Source organism: Amblyomma mixtum, chromosome 3 (genome assembly GCF_055824585.1).
Source record: "Amblyomma mixtum isolate Tamu chromosome 3, ASM5582458v1, whole genome shotgun sequence".
NCBI classification, from domain to species: Eukaryota; Metazoa; Arthropoda; class Arachnida; order Ixodida; family Ixodidae; genus Amblyomma; species Amblyomma mixtum.
The window spans coordinates 356,566,039-356,586,363 of record NC_143014.1 but is presented as its reverse complement, the minus strand read 5'-3'; the positions used below and the strand labels follow the sequence as shown (position 1 = coordinate 356,586,363).

The window sequence follows — 20,325 nt, the reverse complement described above, 5'->3', positions numbered from 1 at the left end:
GCGCGGGAAACACCGTCACACAACTCTGCTCACTGCGGGAGCATATACAAGAACACTAGTTTCTCCTAGCTTCGACGCCTTTCGCGTGCTCCCTATTATTCTGGCCGCACCTGTACTGTGACCAGACAGGCCTATGCGTCAGCGTTCGGTTAATAAAACTAATGTCTTCACTCAAAAGCAAACCGAGCACCTGCTGGCCTGCGCCTTTGAATACCCATACATGTGCTCTGGCTTTTAGCAACACAAATATTTTGTTCCCACGAAAGAAACTGCCGCATAATTAGGGAGCATAGGAGCGGTGCGTGTAAGCTTTTGCAGTGTTCACACCACGTGCACATTCGTCAAAATTAGCGGGATGGGCACATTTTTTTTGTTGAGTGATTTAGCTAGTTTCAAAGCTTCAGTTTTGGATTACACTTTTTGCTGTTACGTTTCTTATTAAGCTATTCCTCTATATTCTACACTGTGTGCATATACCCGGTGTTTCTAAGAACTTAAATGCAGAAAAAGTTTCTGAGAATACGGGAGTTCGAGATACAAAGAAAACACTTTCAGAGGCCAACTGCCAACCACGACGGACTTCATCAGTTAGTTTTATGTCGTTTAATTAAGTAGGTAAGTAACAAACGTTTACAGTTTCATCTATTAAGGAAATATGATGATAGTGCCCCATGACTTGTAACTAATGATGCAGAAATAGCGGAATGAACAATTTAAACTCTTCAGTCATGTTTTAAAATTGATGGAATGGAATAGACTTCACCACACGCTCATTGAAAACTGTGAACATTTTTTACTCGAATGTGCAAGAATGATTCTCTTTAGTTGCTGATTATTAGCACTATCACTGCGTGATAGCGTGCATGCGTCTATAATACGCCGTGTTTGTCAAAGCTAGGCGGCATCAAATATTTTCGCAGTAAGGTGGCCTGTGCTGGCACGAGTCATTTTGAAACCTCCCAGTCAACTTAAAGGTATAATTAACATTTTACGTTGCTTTCACTACTGTTACAATTGTTTATTTAATACCAAGGTATTACACGCCCCATGGGGCCAAAACGCAACGATGGTCATATAAAATCGCTCATTGTCTGCAGCAAAGTGAGCTCTTTAGACCGGAGCATTTCCATTGACTGAAGACAAGCGACGCCACCAGACCGGAAGTGACGTAATTTTCTGTAACGGCATCAAGAGCTCCTGATTCTATCGCATTCTCAACAGGCAATGGAATTAGGTGTTCCTGTGAATGATTTTTCAGGCACTGTTCCTCCATTTAGGAATTGCACACTCTTATACCAAGCATAATTTAACCAAGCGAATTAACCGCAGATGGTGGGCACCGACGACGTCTTCAAGAAGCTGGGACCATGGCACTATCCGGTGATGGCCTTCTGCTTTCTTCGCGGGTTCCCCGCAGCGTACCATGCCATGGCACCGACCTTCATCGCACCCCAGCTGAAGCACTGGTGCGCCAAGCCTGCCCAGCTGGCTAACTGGTCCGCAGAAATGTGGCTAGAGAAAGGAGTTCCGTGGGAAGAGCGTGAGTCTACGTTGGTTCGTTCTCATCGCTGAAGCCTGTAGCAGGACTCCATGCGAGAATGCACTCCTGTGGTCTGAAATTGCGGAACGAATCCAGTAGTAATAGCCAACGGTCATAACTCGGATAAATGTTATTATACGGGCAGAAGCTCACCGGCAACTGCGCTATTTGCCGTAATTGTGATACCGCCGATGCGTGGAGCACACGCGGCGGTCCCAAAGTTTTTCGTAGGCACTTAGCTACGAAGCAAACAGAGATTTAAACTCTGCAGCGCATTAAAGGTTAATCTGACTTTAGCTGAAGAGTTGAGAAGCGACTATAGCGCGTCATTCCTGTCTTCTTCCGCTTGAGAGCGTAAGCCGTATTAAGTATGCTTCGTATTCAGTGGACTATAGTCAGATGCAGCTCAAAGGAACCCCTCTACCCAATGGCGTCGACCGATTCTCCCCCTTGACCGATCCTTTTCGACCTGGTACCGCGATATCGCTGGCGGTGTCAGATGAAAGGAGAATAACCACGGCTTAAATGGATTACCCGTGGCGTCGTCAAAACTTATTGATGCCACTCGCTGGAGGGCCTCTTTTGAAGGGCATTTGCCGTTTCGTTCTTCAGTTGTATCCGACCACAGACTAGGCGCTCTGCGTTGCTCCGAAAAGCGCAAACGCCGCTGTCGGCGTCTCGGAACGCTTTAGTTTTAGGGTAGAAGCTCGCACGTCTTAAAATCAGTCAGAGGCGCGTGTTTGCTGTCTCGAACGCTGTAATATAAACCGCTAGTGGATTACAACTGTTTTTTCAGCATTAATTTTCGCATTATAATCTTTAGTTTCATGAAAAGTGCTACTTCAGCTGAGATTACTGAACAATCAAAGATGCGTCACCCGTGTTCGTACAAAGGCGCGGACTGAAATGGACGTATCCACTTAGTCGACACTACCAGAATACGGGGCCCGTGTTTTCCGCGATGTTTGTATTTTACATCGCTTCATTAACTCCTCCAAACCCCGCCGCGGTGGCTCAGTGGTTACGGCGCTCTGCTGCTGACCCGAAAGACGCGGGTTTGATCCCGACCGCGGCGGCCCAGTTTCGATGAAGGCGAAATTCTAGAGGCCCGTATGCTGTGCGATCTCAGTGCACGCTAAAGAATCCCAGTTGGTCGAAATTTCCGGAGCCCTTCACTACGGCGTCCCTCATGGCCTGAGTGGTTTCGAGACGTTAAACCCTAATAAATCAAACCGAACTAAACCATTAACTCCTCCAAGCTTGCGTTCGCAAAGATCCACCACGCTCTAGCCACAACTGGTGTCTTGAGCGTCGTTACTCAGTACATCGAGGAATCGGCGTTCAGTGGGTCGTATGTTTTTGCTATCGCCGAAGCAATTATGCAATGACAAGCAATGACAGTGTTTGTTCTTATTCTGCTTCCAGGTAACGGGATAATGCAGCCAAGCAGGTGTGAAATGTACGCCTTCGAAGAAGCACAAGATGGGTCGTTCAGGTTCCTGAATGAGAGCCGGTTGGAGTGCTCAAGCTGGGAGTATGACCTGGGGGAACACACGAATACCCTTACCAACACGGTGAGGTCCGAAGAAAAATGCTAAGCAGAAGTTCAAGTGTACGTTTTACGCTACCAGTTTAGCATTAGCGTACTCCTGACTTCAGCAAAAAACTAGCAGAATTCGCACTGTTCGACCGCAAACGTCAAACTGCGGTCTGGTTCTGTCACTTTTCTTATGTGGGCCATCCTTACACGATTATTTAGTTTGAAGGCTTCCAAAACTAGAAAACGTTTTTGTGGAGCTCACTAGTTTTTAATTTGCGAAAATGTCAAAAAAGTGCTGTAGAAATTCAAATTTGACAGATGTTCTGGTCCTCTTACCCTTGAGGGTCTCACAGGGAGGCTGCGCTAAATTTGTGAAACCTTTCCACCTGAGAAGGCTCCGATTCTGACCACTCAGGATGTTATTACGTATTGCAGGGTGTCTTTATATTGACTACATCTGACATATAGGCTACTGCGGGGAAAAGAATTTGCGTACGCCACTCAGGCTTGAATTGAACTGCATCCCAGCGGCAGGATTACTGCGTTTTTCTTAAGCAGGAGCTTCATCCCTCAAAAGGAGGAAACTGACATGCCTGCAGATATAAAATCTTCCTTTCGGCCTTCTCGACGCCATGCACCCGCGTGACATATGGCGGTGCGATAGAGCTTGGGTAGTATACAAGCTGTCGTAGTAAACACAACTTTTCCTTTCGAATGCTGCTGTATGCATCCTTCTAGCCCATATAGTTGACTGCCTTTAGTTTACACAGACTGCATATAGTTGCTGGTATAGCATAAAGCTATAGACTGCATATAGTTGACGGCTATACTTAACTACCTTATAAAACGGAAGCTGGATCCACACTCCTGCCTTTCTTTGATATGTGTTTTACAAGCTCATAGAACGTAGGACTAGTTGTCACTTAGTCATCATTTAATACAGCCCACAAAAAGAGACACCAAAAGACTCTAGACGAACACCAGCTCTTCTATAGCAGCGCTTCTGTTCGTCCTCTTCCCTCTGGTACGCTGTGTTGCATGATGACCTGTTCTGTATTTAAGGCTCAATTTTTTCTGCATTCTGACCTGTGCAGTTTGACCGCTCTTTGGCATTCGCGGCGAAATCAGTTATCTAAACCTTAGCGTGCTACTTATGGATAATTGTGCGGCACAGTTGATATTTCGCAAAAGAAAAGCCTTCGGATAACGCAGACCTCATGCAACTTGACACGTGCTCACACACAAGAGGCAAATAATAGTGAGATTGGTCTGTAATACTTACTTCAAATCTGAAATATTTTTATTAATATCAAATAATTTTGAGATTGAGCCACCTTTTAGTCGCTTGCTCAGAACAGCATTGTATTTCGATCGGCTGTCTCTTTAAAATTGTTTTCTTCGAAACCCAGAATTGCACTGTCCGCCCGTCCGTCGGCGTTTACACGCAAAGTTCATTATTGTGTCACGTACTTGACTGACGGAATATTTTTAGAATTTTCGGGAGAAATCGTTTTCTAACGGAAAAACTGAGCTGAACTGCGTTCCTCAAAGGGACACTGAGCAAAAATAGAAGTTAGCCTGCATCGGTGGATTACTGCGTCGTATTAATACTGACGTGACTTATTGAAAACCGAGCTTTTTCGTGCTAGGCGTTGCCTTACATACAGCAAAGTAAAGAAGAATCTCACAAGAGATTTTTTACTCAGGACGAAAATTAGATGGAATTGTCTTCAGTGCCTCTTCACTATGTATTTTACATTCTAAGAGCTACTCCTCTGATATGAGCAAAATGTCAGCCAGCACTGTTGTCTGCTAGCGATGCTGCCAGCTCTTGAGCTCCTCGTCATTAGGACTGAAAGAAAGCTAGTGTATTATAAATTATACCCAGACCAGCATGCTGGATCGTGCAAAAACTGGCTCAATGATGTTTAATGACAGATTACGGCATGAATGAGCCAGAGGAGCCCTTTGAGCTCCTTAACGTTTTATTCTATCGCGTTTCGGCAACACACGCTCATTCGTGTGTGTGTGTGGGGGGGGGGGGGGGTCAGTGCTGAGAAACATTGATACGGCACTTATCCGTACTGCAAGAGCGTAGCGCTGGTAGCTCGTATAGTGCACGTGCATTTCCGTTGCTTGTCTCTAAAATACTCTGACCTGCTCGACAGCAGCTCAGCGGATATAAGGCTAACGTGGGCTGCCTGCGGCGGTTCTGCGCGTGCACTGGGTTTACTGCACGAAAGTACAAGGCAGTGCAAAATCGAGGTATTGAAGACTGGGCCGCATGTACCGCAAATCTGTAATAAACGCAATCTTGAGCTCGTATTGTTATGTGGATCAATAATGCGCACTCTGAATAGATAAATATACAATTCACCTCTCGAGGACACGTGCATGCAGTCTCATATCTTTGAAGAGCAAAAAATACACAGACAGGAAAAGATGATGACACAGAAGCGCTGTGTCTTTGTGCTTTTTTCGGCTTTAAAAATGCAGGATTGAGCCCATGCCAACTTGCCCAATCATCGTTACTTCTGCATGCACATACAAGTTCTTTGAGAGTACTAACACGTTCAAGCTCAATAGATTTGCATTTTAAACCGTTTTATTCCTGCCATGCCACAATATACGATAATAGTCCGCAGTCGAAGTGTACAGCTTGAAAACCGAATAGTCAAACCATTACTAACGAAAAAATACTCATTTGCACGGTTGTGGGATTGTTCGCAGGGTTACAAAAAAACTCCTAAGTGTTTATTCCCCTGAACTTTTAAAACAGGCAAAATACCAAACCGACGATTTTTCCGAAGGCATTGGGTCACTACGAATATGGAGACATAAATATATTCAACAACTTAAAACGCTCGATATTGTGTTTGCAGCAGCTTCAACAACGGTGTAAAAGAATATGCACTAGATTCAGACAGTCTTAGCAACGCTTGAACCTGAAAGATAATAGCTATAAATAGAAAAAAACTTCCCGTTTGCACCCGAGCTTAGTTGGAAGATATATAAGACGCGTTTCAGAGTACGCAGTCACATTGGCATATTTGCACAAGGTATTCACCAAGTCGCCGCAACTTGCTTACCTGTTCCTGTCTGCCTACATAGACGTAGACAAGGGCATGCAGCGTTGTAGAAGATTGCACCTGCGGCATCGAGAGCTTCTTGAAATGATGCTTGTCATTTCCGAGAGTGTTCACATGTTTCATGTCCCTCACGTTGTCTTTAATGAGGTTTGTTCAGTCCATGAGTGCGGAAAAAGAAGCTGATGTATTGCATGTTGCCTATTCCTTTCTCCTCAGTTTGACCTAGTGTGCGACCGTGTGTGGCTGAGGGCCGCTTCACAAAGTATTTACATGGCGGGGATTATGGTGGGCAACACGATTTTCTCCCACCTCTCCGACTGGTAAGTGGTGTCTGCTTCCTGCCTTTCAAAGCATATCTGTGATAAGTGTTGTAGGCCTGACGGTCAAACAGAAGTAAGGGTGAAAGACTAGTGGCGTTTCTTTTCGAGTAATTCATCAGGGAAGGCTGTCTGCATGCGGTGAGTTGAGATATTTATTTAGATCACATGCTTCCAAATTTCACGTGCGTGGTTAGAGCTTCACGTAAAATAAAAGCCTGACTCGGACCAATTAACTGCTTTGAGCTGAAGCAATCAGCGAGAGCCTTGAGCAGCTATCTAGCGAGAGCAATCAGCGAGAAGCATTGAGCAGCTATCTAGCGAAACTAGAATTCGTGAAACAGATTACTTGTCCTTTCTGCAGGAACAAAAAAAAAACTTGCAGTTACACGCAAGGAACAGTGGGCGCAACTGCTGAAAAAATGCATCCTCCACTGGTTGCTGAAAAAATACATCCTTCACCTGTTGCGCATAGTAACTTTTGCATTATTCTATCCACCTCATTTATTCATAGTCCTACATTGCGCCTCGAGGGCATCACAGTAGGAGAGTATGTTACTAAAAATGACAAGTAAAACAAGGCACAATCGTCAAAACAACCATCACGAACTGCAAGTCGTCAATACAATAGTGGAACAGTAAAGTGAGAAGACGGTAAGCAACTAAGCAGCCCCGACACAGACAATTAACCAGCGGTAAACTGAGCTAAATAGTTTTTTCAATGATTTTTTTCTACTACTTCTTCATGTTCTTTTACTTCCAAGCTTTTTCCACCTTCCCACGGGTGGGCATAGGGACAGCAACCCTTGGAGGCAGCTACGGAAGGGTGGGGGGCGACGGGGAGTGGGGTCTTTTATTTGCGTGACGCATGTCTTAAGTTTTCTTTTATGAATTTGGCTAAATCCCATTTTCGAACAAAAAATTCTTGCCTTAAGGAAGGACTTGGTCATCCTCCCGCCACTGTGACTTCCCTTCCGTCCCGGTCATGAATTTTTTTCTCTACTACTTCATCTCCCTATACTTCCAAGCTCATCTGGAATAAATGGGTCTGTTATCTCCCCGGTACGTATCCAGGAATGCTGGTATGTCAATTGCGGCGATGCGTACAGTGTACACATTTGAACATGCGCGATCTTTGCTATGGTTCGGATAATATTGAGCCTTAATTGTTCGTCCAGGTCACCTCAGCAGTCCGTACGCAAAAGTTCTGCATCAGTTGGCTCAAAAAGAGAGTCAGTCATCGCCAATTAAGTGGCCGTCGTTTTTGAGAGCGAAGAGGGGAACGGAAATGCATGCTGTAGTACGATATAGCAGTTTCAGAAGAACTTGGCGTCATAGGCATTGCAACCTGTCACAACATGACGGTGAATTAACACTGAACTTCCTACGCACCACCTCTCACGCTCGCTTTCTGCTTTCTGCCGAAAAAAAGAGCCGACTACCTTGCGCTGCTGCGCTTTTAAACACGACTTTTCGTTGTGGTTCGAAGTTTATGTGGTACCTGCCCCGGTGATTCAGTGAGTTTCGCGTGCGGCTCCTGACAAAATGTAGCGGATTGGATCCCGTCTGCGCGGTGGCATTCCGATGGCGGCGAAATAGATGAACGCCCGTTTGCTGCCCGATGTCAGCGCATGCTAAAGAGCCCCACCTGGACGAAGTTATTCCGCAGCCCTCCATTGCGTCGTCTCTCATAGCCCATGCGTGACATCGGGACGCTAAAGGGGAACTAAGAACAGCGTCACCCAGTTATAATTGTCACTAAGAATTGATTATCTGGCTTTTTCTGGCTACGCTGGCGTTTATCCATGTGCGCATCTATCGCAGTGAAAATTTCATTTCAAAATCTTCCCGCGTGTAGGTACAAACTCGTGAAGTCCTGATCGAAAAGGACGGGTTCCCGCCATTCAGAAGTACGTAAATGTCAGTATCGCGTACCCTACGGAATCCCCGCCAAGAAAACGGTGCTGATGCACGCATTTTACTCGCGAGAGCGGCTGGTGACGGCGACAGTTGTGTTTTGTTTCTGGGTCTTTACTAGCTTTTAAGCTTTTAACAGCAGCCACCGCGGTGGCTAATTGATTATCGTGTTCGGCTGGTGAACCGAAAGACGCGGCTTCGATCCGCCCTGCGGTGGTCGCATTTAGATGGACGCGAAAGGCTAGAGTCCTGTGAACTGTGCGATATCAGTGCACGTTAAAGAACCCCAGGTGGTCGAAATTTGCGGAGCCCTTCACTATGGTGTCCTACCTAACCTGAGTTGCTTGGAGACGTTAAACCCCCCTACACAAAACCAACCCGTTCCATACTTGGTTGTGCTACTCCCTTCAGAAACCCTGATAAACAACATGACACTAATCTAGCCCCCTAGCACGGAAATAAAATTAGCCTGTTTAATATGTATATCATTTGTACGATGACCATTTTTCGCCCCATTGTGCCTTGTCTAGTTTAGTTTATTGCGGTTTAACGTCCCAAAGCGACTCAGGCTATGAGGGACGCCGTAGTTAAGGGCTCCGGAAGTTTCGACAACCTGGGGTTCTTGAGCGTGTAATCATATTGCACATAACACGGGCCTCTCGAATTTCGCCTTCATAGAAATTGGAACGCCGTGGCGGGGATCGAACCCGCGTCTTTCGGGTCAGCAGGCGAGCGCCATAATCGCTGAGCCACCGCGGCGGCACAAGTGTCGCCTGTCGAATTTTGAACTGAACCCTTCTAACCGTGCGCCATCACACCGAGTCACTGGAATTCCTCCATTGCATAGTAAAATTCCCTTATCGCGCTTCAGGTAATGGCTACATTTTTCCAGATATTTTCCGCTCAAGCAGGCGTCCCCATAACCTTCAAATTAAGCGATACATTGGTCTCACTGTACTGTATGGGTTTTATGGCGCATAAGCTACTCAGACCATCATGAACAAAACACATGGTATAATTTCTTTTAAAAATTTGGCGTCCTCGGTGACAGTCTTTGTCATAGAACGACTCCGAGGAGCGCAACAAATCAAATAAAGACCCCATACCTCTTGTCAAAACTGAGAAAATGAATGAGGTGCATCGCGAAATGTGTCAAAGCACAGGGTAAGAATTTTTCGAGTTCTTAGTTTCTGTGATATTATAGTTTGTTTAAGATCGCCGCTTCTTTCAGGAAACTGAAATCACATGAAACATATACAAGTGTATTACCTCCTATATGTGGATTGGGGTGGAAGGGAATGAGCTCATTGTAAAACACAGTAAATTAATTTTCCTTAGATGTTCCAATTGTGTGCACGAAAATAAAATGTGATTTACTGTGAGCTCACCTCCACATTTCTCAGAGAGGTTTGTCTTATTTTGTCGGCAGAAAATTATGGGTTCGGTGTGCGCGTCCGATGCGTATCCGGCATAACATTACCTCTGTAAAACGTTTCTGATGCTTGCATGATCTCCATTCTCCCAGAATAAGTTTTACTGAATGTAGTTTGTTATTCATTTCACTATTCCATGTAGACTGCCATTTTTCTTTAAGTTCATTTTTGCTAACTTTATGGAATCTGTAGGGTTTATTTACAGTGCTGACTTTCTTATTATGAGCTTGTGCAGCTCATACGTTAGCTCTCTTGTTGCCACTAATTCCAATATGGCTTGGTAGCCAGCAGAACTTAATTTCACGTCCTTGGATTTCAGCAGTTATGTAATATATCTCCAATTAAAGGTTCTCTTACACTTCTGGCGTGCAGTGCTGCGCTTACACTCAGTGAATCCATGTAGACGATGGTGTTTTGAATGTTCTTCTGGACTATATTTGCTACAGCTACGAAAATGGCATAACGTTCTGCTGCGCAAAGTGACGCGCAATGATGCAACCTGGCTACCTTTTCTCATTTATCTTGCACGGCAGCACTTCCGACGTAATGTGCTGCTTTTGGAACCATCTGTAAAAATGGTGTGTATTCTCTGTATTTTTAATCCAGCGCCAAAAATTCTTGTAATGTGTGTTCACCTGGAGTTTGCTTTTTGTGAAATTGTCAATGTGTAGTCGCCTACAGCGGGAACGGTATACCAAGGTGGCATCGGTTCGGGTCTCTGGGCAATATCAGGCGGTGTGTCAAGAATATCCAATTCCTGGCAAATTTCTTCAAAACGGAGGACGAGGGTTCTCGTTGCATTGGGTTTCTAAGTGAACAGCTGCTTGGACGGGCACTTCTTAACTGTGGAGTTGCAGAGATGTTTTGGTAGTGAACGGGTTCTTATGTCGTATGCACGGGTGAGCATGGCTCTTCTATTTGCGAGGGGTGGTTCGTTGCATTCTACGTATAGACAGTTTATGGGCAATGTCCTGTATGTCCAACTTGCAAGGCCCAGACATGAGTTATGTACTGGAGCTATTGCTTTAGGTAGGCCGGCCGAGCTCAACTGTACACTATGCACCCATAATTTAGGCAAGAGCGAACTATGCTGTGGCAGGTATGTGAAGGAAAGGTCCTATAATATCCCTAGCGTTTACATGAAAGCACCTTTAAGACATTTAGGGACCGAGAAGCTTTCTTTTTCTGGTTTTCTATGGGGCAAGAAGGGCAGTTTTTTGTCAAAAGTTATGCCTAGGAATTTGTGGTTACTCTGTACCGGTAATTCGGTTTCGTTCAGGTGTAGTCTTGGGTCTGTCTGTAGGCCACGTGTTAGTGAGAAAAGAATGGACACTGTTTTCTAAGGGGAGAACCGAAAATCCTTTCGGCCAGCCCGTGTCGAAAGTTTATTCATTGTTAACTGCACTTGTCTTTCGCATTTTCATGTTTTAAAGTACTTTTTTCCATGGACAATTTACGAATAGAAATATATTCTTAGAATAGCTGGGTCGCTTTCAAAGTATTGTATTCATTTCATAATGTTGCAAATACATTTTACTTAATATTGTATATTTATTATACAATTTGTGCGCTTTATGTCACCAGATTACGCTAACCTCATAGTCTGTGTTCTTTTTATTACGTTTTTTTGCCCCACTCCTGCAATAACCTGGCTAGCCGATTGGTTATACATCAGTTAACTAGATAGATCCCGGTATTTCAGTAGTGCGAAGGAGCATAAAATTTTACGACGTTACAAAAAAAGATCACCCGGCTCTCCAGGTCTCGGATGCGGCCATTTCTACCACTAACGTGCGCGTTGCGTTTTGCACTCTGAGGGCATCACCATTATAACCCCATAATGCGAAGTAACGATCTACAGCAAACTAAGCAGAAAACAGTTGTCGACCCTGTAGAGCAGTAATCGCAGTTTGGCCTAGGACTGCGCTGCTCTTTGAAGGAGATATGAAGCCAGAATATTCTTCCAGGCTAGTTGGTATATATCTGTCGAATTTTGGAAGACAGGTCAATAATGCATTCATGCCATGTGTTTGGCCTGAGGCAAGCAGTAGTGATAATACTACGCTATTCATTACCAAAGACAGCTACAAAGAATGCATGAGTGAGAACAGGGTAGTCTTGACATAAGCCACGATTGTTAATCCTTGCGCAAGCGTTTCTGCCACGTTGTTTTGCCTCGGTGATCTCAACGCACCCAAATGCATTGGTGTTTGCATGAATCACACCGGCAGGTTCTGACCTCGCCTCGTCTGTGTCGAATTCATGCGAACGCCGTCGTAGTCACTCACTTCGCGTGACCAGGAAGAAAAAAAAATATCCTATAAGTTAAGTGGAGGAAGTTAGTTACCTATCCTCCTGTTATTCACTGTGGGAACTAAAGCACGTTCCCAAAAATATTCGCCTAAAACTAAGCACTAGTTATAGATGCCATTTCATTTCCTCTAAGTTTCGGGCCAGCTATTTTCTCTCTGTAGCCCGCATCAGCAAGGAAATGCTGTTCTGCAGGTTCCCTACGGCATAATTGGTGTTGCCGTATTTAGCAGTCTCCCATTCTGTGTCAGTAACCACAAAACGACATAGCAGTGACACTCACACCGGTGTTTTAATAGAGACCAGCCAGCGGGGCGTATCCGTTGTTGGTGGCAACGCAGAAGTAGGCTGTGCCCCTGGTGGTAGAGCAGAGGTCACGTTCTTTGTTGTCAATATCCCGCCTGCAGTGAGAACAAGTAGGGACATGCGTGGTAATGTTGAATATAAAGAAGAGTGATGCAAGTTGATGCCGTCTTACGCCTTCCACTATTATATCGCATCAGCAGAGACAAAAATGAATGCGTGAAAAGGACAACAAGATTACTTTTTGTTTCATGCCAGTTTGTTTTTGCGCTGAACATGTTTACTTATTTTTCACAACTGCTAATACAAGTTACGTATACCACACAGTCTTAGGAGAAAATGGATCGTTCAATTACCGATAACTGCTGCTCCATCCTCTGATAGCCACAGGTAGGCCCGAATGTTGAGATATGGTTTATTCAGACATGGCGTGATACCAGTGCCCATGCGCTGGATTCAAACACCGCTGCAGTCTTGAAGTAAGCGGCTGATGCTAAAGAACAATGTTGACTAGCGCGGCGCAGTAAGGCAGGATAGAGTCAGGCGACAAGGCGCAGAGGGTGCCGTCGTTTTACCATCAATTCGTTAGCGCCGCTGCATTGCGTAACACGGTGGCGCAAATCAGAGGCCCACTTCGTGTCCTCTTGGTCTCAAGTTGCCTTGCTCATAAAAGCGCCGTTTTCGGCTAGAGTGGTCTCTTTGTAATTAGAATTAGGTCATATGTTGATACAAGTTAAAAAATTGTCTCTCTAACGGAGCAACTGCGCTAAGATATCGTTTTATTTCTTCTGCCGTGCATGACTCAACAGCTGTAGGGAAACGTTTTACCAAAAGCGCACAAGAAGACGGGCACAAGCGAGGAGAGGCAGAACAAAGTGCTAACTTGCGACTTGTTCACATTTTAACTTCAAGGCCTCTCTACGCAGATATTTTCTAAACTGGGCCCTAGTCTCTAAATATTTCTGTCTGAGGGGGGGGGGGGGGAGGGGGGGGGAAGAGGTTTCACGTATACACCACGCATGCCGAGTAGTGGTCATTTGCTGCTTGCGCGCACATCTTATCAGAGGCAAGGAGAGCGACAGTTGTATCCCTCGGTTTCGCGCTTGCGCATGCGCAGCAGACAATGCAGCAGATGACGCCGCTGCGCCCACCGTCACTACTGGATGGGCCGGCGGCCAAATACTTCCAGTAGTCCTTGCGAAAGGGCATCACTTCCGGCACACTTTCTGGCATGCTGCGCGGATAGGGAGGGCCTCTCTTGAATTCTCCTTCCTCCATGACGTTCCTTAATTCGGAACTTTCACGAACGGTGGTCGAAGCCCACGATGAGGTGATATCGCTGCGGCGACGCAAAGCGGTCGAGTTTTGTTTTTGCTGTCGCAGTTTCCGCATCGCTTGCTTATGCTGCGTGCAATCTGGACGCCGGACATTGCGGCTTGTGTCACGAAGTGCCTAGTATTTGTGCGCAAATAAACGCATATGTTACTACGAATTACTTCCCTGCGAAATCGCTTCTGCAAATGAATTACATTACCAACTTCATGGGTAAGAAAGGTAATTCATAAAATTAATTATAAATTACCAGAAAGTAATCAGGTTGATGTATTTTTTTTATATCTGCATGGTGGTACGATAGAATATACAAGTTGGTATGATGCCAGCTAGAAGATGAATGGCAGGCGAAATGGCAGATTGAAGTAAATAATAATCTCCACCTAGTAAAACTTTTCATTGGAGAATGGAAGTCATGCACCAAGAATGCTTCATTGAAGTCATTTTATGCCGCCTCCGTATTGGACACACGCACCTTACACGCAGTTTTATTCTTGCAAAACAAGAAAGACCTACATATGAGTTATGCTGAGAAGATGCCACCATAACCCACACTTTATGTTCATGTACACCGTTCAAGAGACTAAGGAAAAAATATTTCCCGCAATTTTTTGATCAACCCATCCAGTTCCATCGCAGATTACTCTGAAGAGAAATTTCATTCGTCGAAACTTGCATTATGTCGGTCTTAAAAGAAGGAAAACCTCTAAATCATTTGTAGAATTTAAAAACTTTATAGCTCCCGCCTAACAATCAAACATACTAAACCTTACGTTTGGCTCAGTGGTTATGGCCCTCGCCTGCCGACGCGAAACACGCGTGTTCGATCCCGGCCGCCGGCGGTCGAATTTTGATGGAGAGGAAATGCTAGAGGCCCGCGTACTGTGCGATGTTAGTGCACGTTAAAGAACCCCAGGTGGTCGATATTTCCGAAGCCCTTCTCTACGGCGTCCCTCATAGCCTGAGTCGCTTTGGGACGTTAAATCCGAATAAACCAATAAATCAAACTAAAACTCACGTTTGGCGCATGATGGCGTTAGTGGCCTATGTGCCATAAAACACAACACAACATAAAATAACCCATTTCTTCCCCTTGATTTCTACTGGAATGCCATTAACCCGTGTTTGTTCCCTCACCCACTCTGCCCGCTCGCGGTGTCTTAAACTTACACCTATCATTTTTCTTTCCTTAGCTCGCTCCATTGTTCTTACCTTAAGCAGAACCATTTTTGTTAGCCTCCACGTTTCTGCCCCATATGCGAGTACCGGTAAGATACGGCCGTTGCATACGTTTTTTTTTTTTGAAGGATATTGGTAAACTGCCATTCATGATCTTAGAGAACATACGAAATGTCTTCCACCCAATTCTTATTCTTTTAGTTAATACACTGTCGTGATCCGGATCTGCAGTCACTACCTGCTCTAAGTAGACGTAGTCCCTTACAGCTTACAGCACCTCGCTGCCAATTGTGAACCGCTGTTCCCTTCTGAGACTGTAGAAAAGTGCTTTGTTTTTCTGAATATTAATTTTTAGACCCACCGTTCTGCTTGGCCCGCCTAACTCAATGATCATGCTTTGCAGTTCTTCTCCTGAGTGACTTAGCCAGGCAGTGTGATCAGCGGATCGCAGATTGCTAGGGTATTCTTCTTTAACTCTTATACCCAATTTTTCTCAACTCAGGCTTCTAAATACTTTCTGTAAAGAGGCGGCGGCGAATAGCACCGGCAAGAACGTGTCTCGCTGGTTGACACCCTTCTTCATTCGAATTCAATTGCTGACTTTATGGACGACTATGGTAACTTCGCAGTGTTTGCAGATACCTTCCAGTATTTTCGCATAAGGCTGTTCTACACGATGTGTCCGCAATGCCTGCATGACTGCTTAGGTTTCCACTTAGTCAATTGCTTTCTCGTAAGCAATGAAGGCTATCTATTAGGGTTCGTAATATTATGTGCATTTCTCTTTCACTTGATTGATAGTGTGAATACCGTATATTTACCAGTATTTTTAAGAAAATATGCCTGATCACTTCGTTTATTGAAGTCTAAGGCTGTCCGTATTCTACTTTCGATTACATTAGAAAATACCCTGTCGGCAACGAGCAGTAAGCTGATCGCTCTGTAATTTTTCAAATCCTTGACATATCCTTTCTTAAGAATTAAGATAATGTTAGCGTTTTTGGAAGCTTCTGGAATTCTCAAGGTCATAAGGCATTGCGTATACAGGTAGGCTAGCTTTTCTAGCACAACCTCCCTTCCGTCCATAAAAAAGATCTGCTGTTAAGAGATCTATACCAGATGCTATCCCACTTTTCATTGCTCCTAAGGCTTTCTTTACTTCCCCTTTCGTTACAGGCGGGATGTCCCATTGTTTGCGCTATTGGCTCTCTCATTAACGTCTTGATTACATTGGCTACTGTATAGATTTGTGCACTACCCTTCGGCTACCTTGACTCTCTTATTCAAATTGCTAATGACGTTGTCCTCTTTTTGTCTCAGCGCATACATCTGATTTTTACCTGCGTGTGTTTGTGCTTCCTTTAATCAGGAAAGATAGAACTAAAGAATGGTAGTATCCGCGCGCAATTTCTTCGCAGCAGTTAACCGCGCTTTCCATTCTGTTTCTACTTTCGCACTTACGCGGTTAATAGAAGATATTCTTTCTTCAATCACCGCCCGCCCCTTTATCGATAGTACCAAACGAGATCGAGGGAATGACGCAACAACTAAGTGCGAAACGAATAACAGTTTAGTAGAATAAAAATCTTGGCATCTAACAGCCTTTATCTCGTTTATGATGGTTTAACGTTTCAGAGGGCCTCAGGCTATTAGGGACGCCGTAGTGAAAGGCTCCAGAAATTTCGACCACCTGGTGTTCTTTAACGTGCACTGACATCGCACAGTACAGGGACCTCTAGTATTTCGTCTCCACAGAAAAGCGACCGCCGCGGCTGGGGTTGAACCCGCGTCTTTCTGGTCAGCAGCTGAGCACCAGAACGACTGAGCCACCGCGGCGGCTCTGCACCCTTTAAATTGATAAAGCACTGAAGGACTCATAGCATGCCATATTACCATAAACGCCTGTCATTACTGAGGCACACAACTCTTCGTGCTTTAAATATGCCCGTCAGGGATATGCGCTCAAGATGGTGGATGTCCTTAAGCTTTACAGACTGGATTCGAAGAGAAGGCATGCGCAGTAGGAGGCAGCAGAAAGTTATGTGGGAGGATGAGAATAAGAAGTTTGTGGGGGTATGGTGGCGTCAGCTGGCAGATGACAGGGGGAATTGGATATAGGAGAGGCCTTGGCCCTGCAATGGACGCATTCCGGCTGATGATGATGACGTATTTACATAGGCGCTTCCAGTCCAGTTAAATTTTTTGTTTCTCTTTTTAACGAAGACTCGATTTCTAACAAAACTTTCTCGTGTCATCGTTCTGCCAGAGTACACCGCAGAAACTTCCTGGAGCTCCCTCTATTAGTTGCACCAGAACGTCTCGCCATGACCTTCAGCGGTTGTTAAATCTCATTAGTTGCAAACATTCATGTAACTAAGCTCCTAGTGCACCGTATACACTCTGCTATGGGTCGCACATTTTTCCCTTCATTTTACAGAGACTGCCCTTACACGAAAGCCGTGTTTCGCAGTTAAGTTTTCTGTGAACCTACTTTTTGTGCCATACTGCAGTCCTTCAATACCTTTATGGCCCCCCGCCGCGGTGGCTCAGTGGTTACGGAGCTCGGCTGCTGATCCGAAATACGCGGTTTCGATTCCAGACGGGGAGATTGAATTTCGATGAAGGCGGAATTCTAGAAGCCCGTGTGCTGTGTGGTGTCAGTGCACGTTAAAGAACCCCAGGTGGTAGAAATTTTCGGAGTCCTTCACTACAGCGCCCCTCAAAGCCTGAGTTGCTTTGGGACGTTAAACCCCAATAAAACAAAACAAAACAAATACCTTTATGGTGATGAAACTCTCGCTCAAGTTTGGCTTTGTGGCCAAAAGAGGCCGCTAGAGGCGCAACCACCGATCGAGAATCAGCGATAGTGCCCCGTCCCAGCGCCGTATGGTGCGGTTGTACCACGAATTTTTTCTTCTACTCCTGCGCTGTTATTTGATCTTTTAATGATTCATGAGAGACTCAAGCGTACGTCCTGAATCCGTTACAGTTCCGTAATTCTAGCCCGCTTGACACTTGCATAGAGAAAGAACGCGGCCGTCAGTGTCACGGCTGGCTTCATATCCGTGATCGACTGGCCGCTGTGTAAAGACTGCAAAAGGATTTGCCGGGCTAGTTGGTTCATTTCTGAAAAAAAGATTTAACTGCGCGAAAGGGTTAGGACACAAGGGAGACACATTCACGCGCTTCTAAGTGTCGCGAATGTGTCTCCTTTGTGTCCTGACCCTTTCGCGCAGTTAAATCTTTTTTCTGTAAAGACTTATCATGCTTAATGTGACATTCAAAACATTGCCGATAACTGGGGTGTGCCGAAAAGTGCGGTGTGTTCATTAACTTAACAGCATACATGTGAACGCAACCCAGTCTGCGGTAAGGCAAAAGCCGTCTTAGCAGGCAGAACTCACTGGACACGACTGCAGGTTTAACAGTAGACTGCGTTAAACTGCTCTACGCTAAGAACTAGCTGGCGTGAGATATTATTCGATGGTTTAAATCGCGAAAGTTGCGCAGCAGACGGTATTTCAGTTGTTCAGCTTTGGAGCTTGAAATGGTGCATTTCTGCCTCAATAGCTTTACTGTTTCGCCAGGAGAGTACCGCTATTTGAAAGTGATAATGCTACGGTACAGCGCCTGTAACTGCCCCGATCGAATAATGTCGTTTCGAATTGCTCTGCTTAGGTGCGCATTGCAGACGTGTATCGCGCTCTCCTTTAACATACTCATGTAAAATATTTTCAAAACTTACCCGTCACCGTTTTCGATGGATAACATGCGCAAAATGATAAAGCGAATGCGTTAATAGAATGAAAATTTTATTTATGTATACTACAGAAAGCAGAAAGGCAGAGAGCAGAAAGCAGAAAAGATATGTTGCTATTGGCTCAACTTTTCGCCTCCACTGGCTGGGAATTTCGCACGCACATTCGCACAGTTTGTTTGCAGGTGCTATAACTTATCTGGCCTCTGTTGGTTTGTTGGTGGAGCTGGTACATCCTCTGGCGAAGCGGTGATTTCAGCTTGCGCAGCTGGCTGACTGTGGGCGGGATTTGTAGTTTGACAGGCTCAGTCTAAAATATGCACAGCACCTGAAAAAAAAGCGGAAATGTGTGATTCCAGCCAGTGCCTTTTTGAGCATTTCAAGCTTCCACGTACTTAACTAACGAGTGATCTGTGCTGACACTGAGGCTTACCCTCATTAGCTGCAGCGGTAGCGTCGTCGATGGCCGGGTAGTTCGGGCATTGCATATCCAAAACCTCCGCTGTTGTGCACGCATCCGCTGAAACACGGCGTCGCTTTGCTGATGTCCGAAAGAGTGCTTTGGGCTTCGCTAAGTATTGTGGGAGTCCATCGAATAACCTAAGAACAGCATCATGATTCAGCTTGGGCAGCTCACAGCACAGCGAAACAACGTTGCTGTGCACTAGGAACTCCTCGTATTGAACGATATTCATTGCACCGAAAAGTTTCCACAAAAGCGCATGTAGGCATATCAAAGGAGAAGCCACCAGCTTCTTTTCAGAAGATGGCGCGTCTCCTCTTCTCTCGCACTTCGGCGTCAGACGGAAAAGTGTAAAGTAACAACTTCTCGCAGCCTGAGCAGAAGCCCATCACGCATAAAAATGAAGACATCTTTCACAGCACACACTCGTGTCATAACAACAAAGGCATTTACGTACTTCGACACTACACCTGATACAATGCCCGATTAAGAAAATGACACAACTAGACACCGAAAAATGTTGCGCTCACGCCAACACCGCCGCGCGGCAGCTTTAGGCAGTGTACAAGGCTCTCCGTTACAGTTACGGGAAGGATTCATGATAAAGCTATTGAATTACTCTAACCATAGTTTTAGGCTGTGTCCGGCTCCTACTTGCTGGTTTCTTTAAGGGAGTACAGACACCAAGCTTTTGGTTGAGTGTTTTCAGCTTTATAATGATGCCTAAAACATTAGCATTGCATATGGATCACCTAGTGGTATTCGCCCGCGGCCGCTGAGTAATTTATAATTAAATTTATCTCGCATGCTATTTCGGTTTCTATTTTCACATCAGAATGGTGCCTGTAACGTCAGGCTTGAACAAACAGCAATATAATAACTGTTTTTTCGTTTTAATCCTCTACAACTCCAAAACCCTGCCTGCTCAACGGCAGGAATGATAACGAATGCAGAAGCAGTTATTATATTGCGCATTTATTGTGCCCCACGTTACCTATACTCAGCTTTCACCTCACAGCACTGTTGAAACCGACACTGAAACAGGAGAAAAAAAATATATAAATTATGTAGTGGTCGAAAGCAGATACCACGTGGTGATCTACGTATGCTTAGCCATGTCTTACGCATCGTAACAAAAATGAAAC

General features: G+C 45.1%; 1 protein-coding gene across 1 annotated transcript in view; it reads left to right on the top strand.

Moving 5' to 3' along the window:
- LOC149356428 (organic cation transporter protein-like) overlaps positions 1 to 20,325 on the top strand; it is a 99,815-nt gene that overhangs the window by 48,249 nt on the left and 31,241 nt on the right. Inside the window, exons 2-4 of the mRNA XM_089584183.1 lie at positions 1,330 to 1,540; positions 2,966 to 3,114; positions 6,386 to 6,489. Of these exons, the coding sequence (XP_089440309.1) occupies positions 1,330 to 1,540; positions 2,966 to 3,114; positions 6,386 to 6,489 (464 nt within the window). The remainder of the gene's footprint in view (positions 1 to 1,329; positions 1,541 to 2,965; positions 3,115 to 6,385; positions 6,490 to 20,325) is intronic.